We start from the raw sequence: 13,806 nt of genomic DNA, 5'->3' as shown, positions 1-13,806 counted from the left end.
ATGTAATTTATGCCCTTCATTCACAAGGCCATTCTTTTAAATCCTTCCTGTGCTTTCTTTAGTGTGATGATCAGAAGCAGATTGAACAGACTTGTGTCTGTAGGCAATTAATCTAACTAATTTATGTTTGTACTCCAAAGATGTACAACCATGTCTTTAAGAGCTGCCACTTGAGAGAAGCTGCTAAGGATATAGAATCTTCAGCCACGTTTTTTACAGCTTCTCAGCCTCCCCACTGACTTATCTTGGGCTATCTTCTCACTACTGGCAAATGCTACCCTTGCCTCTCGTGCCTGAAATGTTGTACTCGCTCTCTCTCTCTCTCTCTCTCTCTCTCTCTCTCTCTCTCTCTCTCTCTCTCTCTGCTGTTTTACAGCTTATTTAACATCTGCACTTGGATGAGTGAAACTGCCAAGTTAAATATGGGAAGGGCTTTAGTAGATCAACAAACTCAAGATTCAAGATTGTTTAATGTAATTTCCAGTACAATAGTGTAAAGGGGAACAAGTTAGTTGATACTCTGGATCCGATGCAGCACAAAAGAAACAGATAAAGAACACAATAACTAAAAACTCAATATATATAAAATTGCTAAAGTATATGGATTAATTGTATGTCTATAAAGAGACATAAGGCACAAGGGTATCCATCGGTACATAAGATGACTGACAGGAAATAATAAAATAGTGTAAGGTCAATAGGTGGAGATGTTGATCAGCCTTAAGGCTGGTTTATACTTGTGCATACAGGCTATGCCGCAGCCTACACCGTAGCCCTAATTTTCACTTTTGCGTCGCTCTATGCCATAGTGAGCTTGCGTTGGTGTGCGCCAAAACACTAGTTGGCAGTGGGGTTTCCGGGCCACTGTGTTGAGTTTCTTCATGAGAGACATGGACGAGGAGGTGCATTTCAAACATTTTCGCATGTCGGCAGGTAGATTTGACAATTTGGTTCATCTATTTCACATCGGTCTATAGACATGGCGGAGAAAAAGCAAACCGAAATGTGTCGGAGGAAATGTGATGCTAACAAGCAGACAATCACAGTTGTTGCGGTCTGCGTCGTCACGACGCATGAGTGAGTTTTTTGGGGAGGTGCACGTCACCCTACAGCATAGGGTACGTGGTACCTACGGCGTAGATGCGATGCTCAAGTATAAATCAGCCTTTACTGCCTAGGGAAAGTAATTGTTTTTGAGTCTGACAGTCTGGGCATGGATGCTAAGTAGCCTCTTCCCTGATTGTAGTGGAACAAGCAGTCCATGAACAGGGTGGGTGGAATTCTTCATGATGTTACTGGCCCTTTTCCAGCACCTTTCTGTATATACTGCATGTCCATAATGGCATCTACAGGCTGATGCCAGTGCTGCATTTGGCAGTTTTAACTACCCTCTGTAGAGTCTGTTTCCATACCAAGCAGCGGTGCAGTTTGTAGGATGCTCTCTACTGTGCACCTGTAGAATGACGTGAGTACAGATGTGCAAGGTCCAGCTTTCCTCAGCCTCCTCAGAAAGTAGAGGCTAAGGAAGGAGAGAGTCACCCAACATCTGTATTCGAGGAAAATCCCGGAATGTTTAATAAGGAGATGGCAGGACTTTTTAAAAAATACATAAGGCAATCAGGCAATGTCAATGTGGTTTATGAAAGGGAAATCTTCCTTGACTAGTTTGGACTTCAAAAGGCATTTGATAGATTACCTCACTGAAAATGTTTATTTGCTTATTTACAGATACAGCATGATATCAGCCCTTCTGGCCCAACGAATCCACAACGTCCAATTACACACAGAGGGCCAATTAACTTACCTGTTTGGGAAGTGGACTGCTGGGAGGGAGCCCCTGCAGTCACAGGGAGAACATCCTTACAGATGGCAGGGAGATTGAACCTGGCTCTCTGGTACTGTTACAGCATTACAGTCACTGCTATGATACTGTGCCACCCCTGCTCTGAATAAAAGCTCACATTTTGAGGTACATTTGCAAGGATAGGGGATTGTCTAGCTGGCAGAGAGAAAAAAAACTGGGATGAATGAGCCATTTTCAGATTTATCAGTCAGTAATTAGCGAAGTGTGAGAGGGATCTGTACTGGGACCTCAGCTGTTTACAATCCACTTCAGCAATGTCGTTGAAGGGACCGGGTACTAATGATGTGAAAATAGGAAGGCTATCAAGTTGTGAAGAGGGTACATGCAGCCTGCAATGAGCCTGGATAAATGATGGAAAAGGAGCTACCAAATGGAGTATGATGTCAGAAAATATGAAGTTATTCACTTGGAAAGAAGAAAGTAAAGGCAATTATTACTCAAATAGAGTGAGCCTACAGAATGTTATTGTGCAAGAAACACTAAGAGTTGTGACATGCGGGAGTTAATTATGATGGCAAATGAAATGTTGATTTTGATTGTAAAAGGATTGAAATATGTAAGTAGGTAAATGTTGATGCAATTTAACAGCTTGTGAGTCTAAACAGTGAGAACTGTGTGCAGTTTTTGTCTCCATAGTTGATGATGGACATACTGCCATTGAAAGCAGGCAGAGAAAATTTCATGGGTTGTTACCTCAGATGAAGAGATATATTAAAACTGGCAGGAGATTGTAAAGCAAAATTCTGCAGATGTTTGAAACACTCAACAAGCCAATCTGAATCCACAAGAGAGACGGAGTATCTCAGGGGTCAACCTTACAATTTCATTCATCTAAAATACTACCACTTCCTAACTCAACATTAAACTGGTGAACCCCTCCCCTACCCAGCATTCCCTGCTCTTATACCAGAAATGGCCACTTCTTTAACCAACTTGTAAAGTTGTTCACTGAAACAGATTAATTCAGTGTACATCCCAAGGGCTGTAGAGTGTCTAGACAGAAGATGAGATTTTATTTCATGAATTTAAAATTGGAGTAGTGTAAGAAGGTGAAAAGGGAAAGGTTAATTTTGGAGTTGGATGTTTAGAATTTGTCACCCTACTTCTTATATTGAATGTTTTCCACATCTATGTTATTTTGGTTAGGGGTTGGGGGTGGGGTTGAGCAAGACATTTGATCCCAGAGCTAGTTTCCTCTCATTTATACTGAAGATAAAAGCAATAACATTACAAAGCACATCAAGCACCAAGACAAAATGCCACAGATTAAAATTAAGAGACCATTCTTCTCTTTTCTAGTACTTTAAATTGTCAGCTTCTATTCGCATTGTTTGTAAGCATTCAGGGGGAAGCCTACTGCTGCTTTCAAGTATGAAAGAGAGTAGTTTGTACAACTTGATTATTAATGTCACTTTCGAAAGATTTGGCTTGGCAGCTGTTCAGTTGCCAGCAAAGTCCTCTGTATTAATACTTAAGGAAATAGTGAGAAAAATGGCATTTGGAAACAAATTACATTTTTAAAATATTTAATGAAAGCCACAGAACATTTATCATATTGATAAACCGTTATCTGTCCCAGATATGTGAAGTTAACACAATTTTATTCTGGTGTACCTTTCCAAATAGTAAAGGCATTTTAACAGTTGAGTTTGATATATTTATAATGTGAAATGCTATTTTATTTACAGCAGTGATTCAGATAACATCAATGCAAGTAATCCATTTTGTTGTATTGGGTATATTTTTACCAATACACAATATCTTAATAAATCTTGGGGACATCTCACTAGTTATTCATAATGTATCTCCTAAAGTTTCTCATACTTGTGTTTAAAAGTCACTTCTTTAAATTATTTAAATTTGAGGTCAGGGTAATATTGCCAATTTGAAAGGTGCTTTGTATTGAAGTACTGCTAATGCTAGATGATTGTTTACACATATAGCTTTTTATGGTTCTCTTAAGCACTAAGCAATCATCTATTTTCAATCAGTCTCCCTCTCTGTCACTAAGAAACATAATGTTGAAGGATATTTCCTTAACATTTTTAATATTGGTTATGAACCTCTACTAATCTGTTTTCCAGCATAATTATCATATGTTTAAAAATCTGACCTCAAACTTACCCAGCACAGATTTGTTCTTTTTGCGTTTCCAGATACCAGTCTGTTATTTGCTTTCTGTATTACTCAGAAATTATTCACAGGATGATGGATTTTTATGTATATTCTTTTGCTCGGTATTTCCCCAGAAAAAAAAACAAATTGATATCCGCAAATGAAGTTTTATTCAATCTTGTTTTCTTTCTCTGCAGACAGATTGAAGCAATTTGAGATGCATTATCTCCACAATCTGTTTTGACATTCTTGTAATTCCATCCTTTCAGACATTAGCAATGTTTGTGGTGGGAGCAGCTTTCATAGATGAACCACATGATCTGCACCTTTTAGTGCAGAACAATTGCGTCTGTATGAAATGGTATGAACAGTCACCTTTGAAATGGAGTTGCTCGTCATCTTTGGATAGAACGTAGAGATTGAAACATCATTAAGTTCAAATTAGACCACCACTAAAATGTATTGCTAGTAGAAAATTCAAGATTCACGATTTAACTTCATTTCTACTACACAAGTGTAAAGGAGAGCAAAATGATGCAGTATAAAAAAATGCACGTCTTACTAAATAAAGAACACAATAATTTAAAAAAAACACAATAAGTATAAATAAGATAGCTTAGATAATTGATTTTATGTACAGAAAGACACTAGGTACAGGAGTGTCTGTATGTAATGTGACTGACAGGAAATGATAATTTAGTGGTGGTGGGTGTTTTAGTGGGTGGAGGTGTTGATCAGCCTTACTGTTTGAGGAAAGTAACTGTTTCTGAGTCTGGTGATTCTAGCTTGGGTGCTTCGTAGCCCCCTCCCTGCTGGGAGTGTGACAAACAGACCTTGAGCAGGGTGGGTGGGATCCTTAATGATATTGTTGGCCTTTTTCTGGTATCAGAATCAGAATCAGAATCCTTTATTATTGCCAAGTATGAGGACACATACAGGGAATTTGATGCCGGTTTCCCTGAGTGCTCTCTGTACAGAATTAAAAGCAAACAAAAACAATAGTGCAAATTATCATAAACTATATACAATGAGGTCTACCTCACAGGTGGACTTGATTTATAATAGACTAAAATTCAAGTGTTCATAAGACTGATGGCATATGGAAAGAAACTGTTCTTGTACCTATTTGTCCTGGCATACAGTGATCTAAAACGCCTACAAGAAGGAAGGAGTTGGAACAGGTGATGTCCAGGGTGTGATGGGTCTACAATAATGCTGCTTGCTCGCTTCCTGACTCTGGATGCATATAAGTCCTGGATCGAGGGCAGCTTCACACCAATAATCCTTTCTGCAGCCCTGACGGTTCTTTGGAGTCTATTCTTGTCTTGTTTGGTAGCTGATCCAAACCAGAAAGTGATGGACGAACAGAGAACAGACTGGATTATTCCTGAATAGAATTGAATCAGCAGCTCCTGAGGCAGGTTGTACTTCCTGAGTTGACATAGGAAATACAACCTCTGCTGAGCCTTTTTGATAAGTATCTTGCTGTACATATATCCCTGATGCAGGCAATATGTCTGTACATACGGAAAGTAACAAATTCTATTGTGGCAAAATAATATTGTAATTTATAGGGAGTGGGGAGTTCCGGTTACTGTTGTGTTCTGCCGGGGTCGATATTGGGACCGCTTCTTTTTATCCTTATATGTCAGCGATTTGGATGACAGAATTGATGGCTTTGTGGCCAAGTTTGCAGACTATATGAAGATAGATGGAGGGGCAGGTAGTGTTGAGGAAGCAGGGAGACTGCAGAAGGACTTAAATAGATTAGGAGAATGGGCAAAGAAATGGCAGATGGAATACAGTGTCAGGAATTGTATGGTCATGCACTTTGGTAGAAGAAATAAAAGTGTAGACTATTTTCTAAATGGGGAGAAGATTAAAAAATCTGAGATGAAAAGGGACTTGGGAGCAGAAAAGCAAGGATGTAATGGTGAGACCTCACAGGAGTATTGTGAGCAGTTTTCTGCTCCTTATCTGACATTGGAGACCATTCGGTAGGGGGGGAGGGGGGGTCACAACAATGAAAGGGTTATCATATGAGAACTGTTTAATGGCTCCGGGCCTGTATTTGCTGGAATTTATAAGAGTGAAGGAATATCTCATTGAAACCCATTGCATGTTGAAAGACCTTAGATAGAGTGAATGTTTCCTATAGGTGTCTAGGGCCAGAGGGCACAGCCTCAAAATAGTGGGACATGCATATGGAATGGAAATGAAAAGGAACTTCTTTAGTCAGGAGGTGGAGAATCTGTGGAATTCATTACCACAGGTGGCTGTGGAGGCCAGGTGGTGGTTGATTAGTTCTTAATTAGTCAGGGCATGAAAGGTTACAGGGAGAAGACAGGAGAATGGGGTTGAGAAGGAAACTGGATCAGCCATGATGGCTGAATGGCGAATTCTGCTCCTCTTTTTTTGGTTTTATAGTCTTATGCGAGCAGTGCACTTGACAATTTTAGGACATTTAGGGGATTAGCTGTTAGCCTTTTACATAATTACATTGTTCTTTTCCTGTTATATGGAAGTGTGGATGAGTGCAGGCTGCTGTCAAATACTTTGAAAAGGAGGCTGCTTTTTTTTTGGATTCCTGTTAAGTCTGGAAATATATTTGGGCAGTGGCGAGAATTTATTTAGACCACTGATCCATTCTAGAATACTGTTCTAAGGTCTTAGTGGGGAGAATATGTGGAGAAATATTTCACCTCACTAACGAAGGGTCTCGGCCCGAAACCTCGTCAGTGCTTCTCCTTATAGATGCTGTCTGGCCTGCTGTGTTCCAACAGCATTTTGTGTGTGTTGTCACCTCACTAGTATCAGTTTTGGATTGACTGTATGGCCTTCAACCACCATCACTTGAAGTAGATTTCTAAAAATTCCCAAAATGTAAGGTCAGAAACCTTGCAGCGCTGGGTCTTATTCAGCGTCCCCCTGAACACAAGAATGCCAGCCCCATTATTTGGTAAATGGGAAAATGGGCAATAGCTCTCCAACTGAACCCACCTTAAGCTAATAACTCTAAAGACAATTATTTTTAATTATCCACCACCAGTTTAGTGGTTTACCTCTGGACATTGTCTTTAAAAGTTACAATGGAGCGGAGCACAATGGGACAAGTACTATTGTGAATGTATGGTAATTCTGAACTCTGTATCTTCTACAAACGTTTGTAAATCTGGCCTCTTGCACAAAACCATTTATAATTGTTTTTTCAACAGCAATGCTTCAAGCTGGTTCTTTAAGCTTTTAGATTCCCTGCACCTCTTCTAAGTTATGTTTTTTTAAAGCTTCCTCTTCCACAGGCTTTTGGTCAACTATATTAATATCATTTTATTTGGTTTGACGTCAAGTAAAGATTGATTACATTCCTGTAAAGTTCAATAGGATATTGGAATTTGCTTGTGCTGAGGTAATGTGAAAAGCTTGCCTTGCATAGTGTTCGTACAGATCAACTTATTCCACAGTGCACTTAGGTAGTACAAGGTAAAACAATAACAGAATGCAAAATAAAGTGTAAACACTACAGAGAAAGCACAGTGCAGGCTGGCAATAAGATGCAGATCACAATAAGGTGGATTGTGAGTACATGTTATCTAACTAGAGAACTTTCAATAGTGTTATAACAGCAGGATAGAAATTCTCTTTCTCCCTGGTGGTGTGTGCTTTCAGACCTATGTATCTTTTATAAGACATGAGACATAGGAGCAGAATTAGGCTATCTGGCTCATCAAGTCTGTTCCACCATTCAATCATGGCTGATCCTTCTTTTCTATGTCCTCCTGAATCCCAGTTCCTGGCCGTCTCTGCCATGTCCAATCAAGAACCTATCAATCTCTGCCTTAAATACACTCAACGACCTAGCCTCCACAGCTGCATGTGGCAACAACTTCCACAAAAATCACCACACATCGGCTAAAGAAATTTCTCTGCATCTCTGTTTTGAAAAGGCAACTTTCTATCCTGAGGCTGTGACTTCTTGAATTAGACTCTGCCACCATGGGAAACATCCTTTCCACATCTAGGCCTTTCATCATTCAAAAGGTTTCAATGAGATCCCCCCTCATCCGTAGGAATTCCAGTGAGTATAGACCCAGAGCCATCAAATGTTCCTCATAGGATGACCCTTTCATTCCTGTAATCATCCTTGTGAACCTCCTCTGGTCCCTGTCCAATGCCAGGACATCTTTTCTAAAATGAGAGGCCCAACACTGTTCACTATACCTCAAGGTGAGGCCTCACCAGTACCTTATAAAGCCTCAGCATCACTTCCTTGCTCTTGTATTCTAGACCTCTTGAAATGAATGCTAACATGACATTTGCCTTCCTCACCACCAACTCTACCTGAAAGTTAACATTTACGGTACACAAAGTACACTGCAGATCCTGTGGTCAAATCTACATGTACAAACAAGCTGGAGGAACTCAGCAGGTCGGGCAGCATCCATGGAAATGAGCAGTCAACGTTTCGGGCCAAGACCCTTCATCAGGATTAACATTTAGGATGTTCTGCACAAGGACTCCCAAGTCCCTTTGCATCTCGTATTTTTGGATTTTCACCCCGTTTAGAAATTAGTCCACACATTTATTTCTACTACCAAAGTGCATGACCATACATTTTCCAACATTGTATTTCATTTGCTACTTTCTTGCCCATTCTCCTTACCTGTCTCAGTCCTTCTGTGTCCTACCTGTTTCCTCAACACTACCTGCCCCTCCACCAATCTTTGTATCAGCTGAAAACTTGGCAACAAAGCCATCTATTCTATTTACATTCAACATAAAAAGAAGTGGTCCCAACACCGACCCCTGCGGAACACCACTAGTCACTGGTAGCCAACCAGAAAAGGATCCTTTTATTCCCTCTTGCTGCCTCCTACCAATCAGCCAATGCTCTAACCATGTTAGTAACTTTCCTGTGATAACTTGGGCACTTAACTTGGTAAGCAGCCTCATGTATGGCACCTCGTCAAAAGCCTTCTGAAAATCCAAATATACAACATCCACTATATCTCCTTTATCTATCCTACTTGTAATCTCCTCAAAAGATTCCAACAGGTTCGTCAGGCAAGATTTTCCCTGAAGGAAACCATGTTGACTTTGTACTATCTTGTCCTGTGTCACCAAGTACTCCATCACCTCATCCTTAACAAATGACTCCAACATCTTCCCAACCACTGAGATCAGGCTAACTGGTCTATAATTTCCTTTCTCCTGCCTTCTTCCTTTCTTAAAGAGTGAAGTGACATTTGCAATTTTCCAGTCCTCTAGCACCATGCCAGAGTCCAAATATTTTTGAAAGATCATTTCTAATGCCACCAAAATCTCTAACGCTAGCTCTTTCAGAACCCTAAGTTGCTGTTCGTCTGGTCCAGGTGACTTACATACATTTAGGTCTTTCAGCTTTTTGAGCACTTTCTCTCTTGTAACAGTAATTGCACACACTTGTCTTCCTTCACACGCTACAACATCAGGCATACTGCTAGTGTTTTCCACAGTGAGACTGACACAAAATACTCATTTAGTTCATCAGCCATCTCCTTGTTCCCCGTTAAATTTTTCCTGCCTAATTTTCTAGTGGTCCTATACCTACTCTCATTTCTCTTTTATGTTTAACATACTTGAAAAAGCCTTTACTGTCCACTTTGATATTATTTGCTATCTTGCTTTCATATTTCATCTTTTCCCTAATGATTTTTTTAGTTGCTCTCTGTAGGTTTTTAAAAACTTCCCAATCCTCCACTAATCTTTGCTTTGTTGTATGCCCATTCTTTTGCTTTTACAATAGCTTTAACTTCCTTTGTCAGCCATGGTTGTACAATTTTACCATTTGAGTATTTCTTCATTTTTGGAATACATATGTCCTGCACCTTCCTCATTTTCCCCAGAAATGCACGCCATTGCTTCTCTGCTGACATCTCTGCCTGCAACTCCTTCCAATTTACTTTGGCCAACTCCTCTCTCATACCATACCGCTGTAATTTCCCTTACTCCACTGAATTACTGCTACAACAGATTTTACTTTCGCCCTATCAGATTTCAAGTCAAACATAATCATATTGTGATCACTGGTTCCTAAGGGTTCTTTTACCTTAAGCTCCCTAATCACCTCTGGTTCATTATGTAACACACAATCCAATATAGCTGATCCCCTAGTAGGCTCAATGACAAACTGCTCTAAACAGCCATCTCATAGGCATTCAACAAACTCACTCTCTTGAGATCCACTGCCAACCTGATTTTCCCAATCGACCTATATGTTAAAATCTGCCATGACTACCATTACATTGCACTTTTGACTCGCCTTTTCTATTTCCTGTTGAAACCTGTGGTCCACCTCCCAGTCACTGTTGGGAGGCCTGTATATAACTGCCATCAACTGTCCATTTATCCTTGCAATTTGTTAACTCAATCCACAAGGATTGTGGGTTGCACCAAGTTGTGATCCCCAAATATTCGATTTGTATTTTAACATGATATTTTATAAATATTAAGTTCACCTTTGTTGATGTGTACATTCCCTTTCTATGTTTTGTCCTTCTTCATACAGCTATATGAGTACTGTGTCCTATATGGATGATCCAGGCCATTTTGATGACATTCCACGGCCTGCACAACAGATGGAAAACACATACCAGTTGGGTGAGTTTAAGTTTCTTATCAATTAATCTCAGAAAAACTAGATGTTGCAATCTGCTTTATGTTTACTGGAATTTCACACTTTCAACTGGATTCCCAATAGACTGAACAATCTGCCTAGCCAAGGGTTGTTTAAAAAATGGTGATTTTCAGGAAAGAGCAAAGTATGTGTATATTTTTTGATGGTTACACATTCTGCAAACTGAATGAAGACATTGCAGACAACTGTACAGGAATGCTACAGAGGTATTTCAGAGTTTGAGTCCCTAAGAAGTTTGGAGATTATATACAGGTAGTTCCTAGGTTACAACAGAGATCCATACCCAAGAACTTTTCATATCCCTAACTGCAATTGGAAACAAACAAAAGCAGTGTGTAGGATAGGATCATGGAAACAGCTCCTCCACAACCTGGATCAACCCATTGACGTCGTGTGAAGGCGTGCATGCTTTAGGGACTCCATCAGGCGATGCCAAATCAGGGCCACAGCTGTGGACAAGATGCCGATCCAACCCAGGTTGTGGACAAGATGCCTGAGCATCTGCCCCTCTCAGGCCACACTTCATCAGAAGTGTGAATGCCATATGGAAGAACAACAACAGTAGCAGAAATAGCTCTGATAGGAGAATGAGCAGGTGCTAGCTGGCATCACTGACTCAGCGAGCAAGTCAGCTTCATGCTCCTCTGCTCATCTCAGTTTGACACAGCTCCTGATTCTTGTGACTTGGAGTCAGGGGGATTGGAGGGCAGCTCAGAGGGTAGAGGAGAGAGAAGGCAGGTGGAAATGCCTCATTCCTGTCCTGCAGAAGATGTCTATAGCTCTGCTGGTTTCTCAAGCACTCACTTGTATATACAAGGTGTCCATAAGTCAGGTGTTTGTACTTGTTGAGGATCTGTAGAGTCACAAAAATTCTTAGCACTTAAGGAAATGTCCCTCTTTTGTTCAGAAGGTCCACCACACTTAAACATTGCACATCAATCCAAAATAAGAAATTTCCAATATGTGCAGCAATTTGAATCTGAGATTCCTCTGATTGTCTTGGCTAAGAAATCTAACACTGCATTTGACCCTCATTTTGTAATGCATAAGTTGGGAAAAGATTCAAAGTTCAAAAGTTGAAAGAGCATTTATTATCAAGGTATGTATAAATTATACAGCTTGAGATTCATCTCCTTTCAGGCAACCACAAAACAAGAAACCCAAAAGAACCCTTTTGGGAAAAAAAGACTAACAAACACCCAATACCAGACAGTGATGCAGCAGAGGGTTGTAAATCTAGTCAGCTCCATCTTGGGTACTAGCCTACAAAACACCCGGGACATCTTCAAGGAGCGGTGTCTCAGAAAGGCAGCGCCCATTTTTAAGGACCTTCAGCACTCAGGGCATGCCCTTTCCTCACTATCACCATCAGGTAGGAGGTACCAAAGCCTGAAGACACACATTCAGCGATTCAGGAACAGCTTTTTCCCCTCTGCCATCCATTTTGTAAATGGTCATTGAATTCATGAACACTACCTCACTTTTTTAATATACAATTATTTCTGTTTTTTTTGCACAATTTTAATCTACTCAATATATGTATAATGTAAGTTTATTTAGTTATTATCATAATTATTATTTTTTTTCTTCTATATTATGTATTGCATTGAACTGCTGCTGCTAAATTAACAAATTTCATGACAAATTTCATGGTGATAATAAACCTAATTCTGATATGCAGAGAGAGAAAAACACAAATCATGCAAACAAAAAAAAAAGCAAGCAACAGCATTCAGAACTCAAGTCCATAGACACAATACCTGGAGCAGCTTGAGTAGGCCCAGAGCCTCAGCCTCAGTGATAGAACAGCAGGACAAGCCATCTGAAAGCCACAACACCCACCTCAGTGCAACAAAGAGAGGAGTGAATGTCGCAGAGCAGCAAGCAGAATTGGCTCAATCTTGCCTCTGGTCCCAACCCTGCTGCTTCAATCCATTCAGCCTGGCATTTAAATTGCCTAAGCACTGGGTTGTCCCTTACTCTAGGACCTTAAGGCTTGGAACCTGCCACCACATTCTGGCCAGTACCGACCTTTCCAAATCAGCCTGCTGCTTAGATTAATCAAGCCTCGCTCTCCTTTTGGTGGACTGGCTCCAAAACTCCTCCACTTCACACACCCCAACTCAGTCTGACGAAGGGTCTTGGCCCAAAACATCGACTGTACTCTTTTCCATAGATGTTGCCTGGCCTGCCGAGTTCCTCCAACATTTTGTGTGTGTTGCCTTGGATCTCCAGCATCTGCAGACTTTCTATTGTTTATCAAGGAAGTATTGAGTTGTACTTTTTGATTTATGAACTACCAGTTAACTGTCACCCATCTTCAGTAGCGCCATCTTAAATTGGAAGGTTGAAAATGGAATTCTTACTACAATACTGAGCATGTTCAGGTTTTCCTGCAAAATTCTACTCATTTCAGGAAACTATCAACAAGTCAATTACATATATAGTACATGTCACTTGATTTCTAGTTCACCTCTTTCTCACCACATGCTTCTCTGAATTGGTCCAAATGATATCGGAAATATGGACTCCAGTGTTCTTGCATTCAGTGTTATAAAGAGTAACAGAAAATGAAATATGGATATGAGTTATTCCCCAATTTTCACACTTCCATGGAACATCAAATGTCAATTTACTAGTGTTGTTATAATTTATATTTTACATTAGTTTATTTTAAAATGTGGTCTTCTTTCCCCAGAAACATCTTCCTTTCTATTCTTTCAAATCATAAATGTATGCTAAAGTTAATTACTACTCTATTTCACTCCTCCTAAAGTGATTATACTTTTTCCAGAACCTTCAAAACATTTTCCAGATCTCACTGTGAACAATATTCTCAAAGATGTCCTAACAAGCTACTTGCAAGAGGAGAAATATGAACCTGAACTCTGCAGACAAATGACCAAGACTATCTCTGAGGTAAGGGGAATGTAATACTTCGCTTCTTTGTCAAACTATTCATAGCCCTTTACAATTCCAACCCATCCTTCCCATTCAACATCCCAACCTCTTAAAGTACAAGTAGCAAATACCTTCCTGAAGCATGACATTCAATCAAAAGGAGTATTGCACTGCTTACTGTGATTTTACATTGGAATTCCTCTATAATCCTAGGATACTTTCCAGATAACTGTCTGGAGTTCTTCTTAATCAA

At 40.0% G+C, this 13,806-nt stretch overlaps 1 protein-coding gene across 1 annotated transcript in view; it reads left to right on the top strand.

The window, feature by feature from the left end:
• The window catches only part of dynlt5 (dynein light chain Tctex-type family member 5), a 34,260-nt gene that overhangs the window by 8,907 nt on the left and 11,547 nt on the right, over positions 1-13,806 (top strand). The window contains exons 3-4 of the mRNA XM_059983610.1: positions 10,524-10,615; positions 13,447-13,571. Coding sequence (XP_059839593.1) covers positions 10,524-10,615; positions 13,447-13,571 — 217 coding nt within the window. The remainder of the gene's footprint in view (positions 1-10,523; positions 10,616-13,446; positions 13,572-13,806) is intronic.

This window comes from Hypanus sabinus, chromosome 11 (genome assembly GCF_030144855.1).
Source record: "Hypanus sabinus isolate sHypSab1 chromosome 11, sHypSab1.hap1, whole genome shotgun sequence".
NCBI classification, from domain to species: domain Eukaryota; kingdom Metazoa; phylum Chordata; class Chondrichthyes; order Myliobatiformes; family Dasyatidae; genus Hypanus; species Hypanus sabinus.
This window is presented reverse-complemented; position numbering and strand designations above follow the sequence as displayed.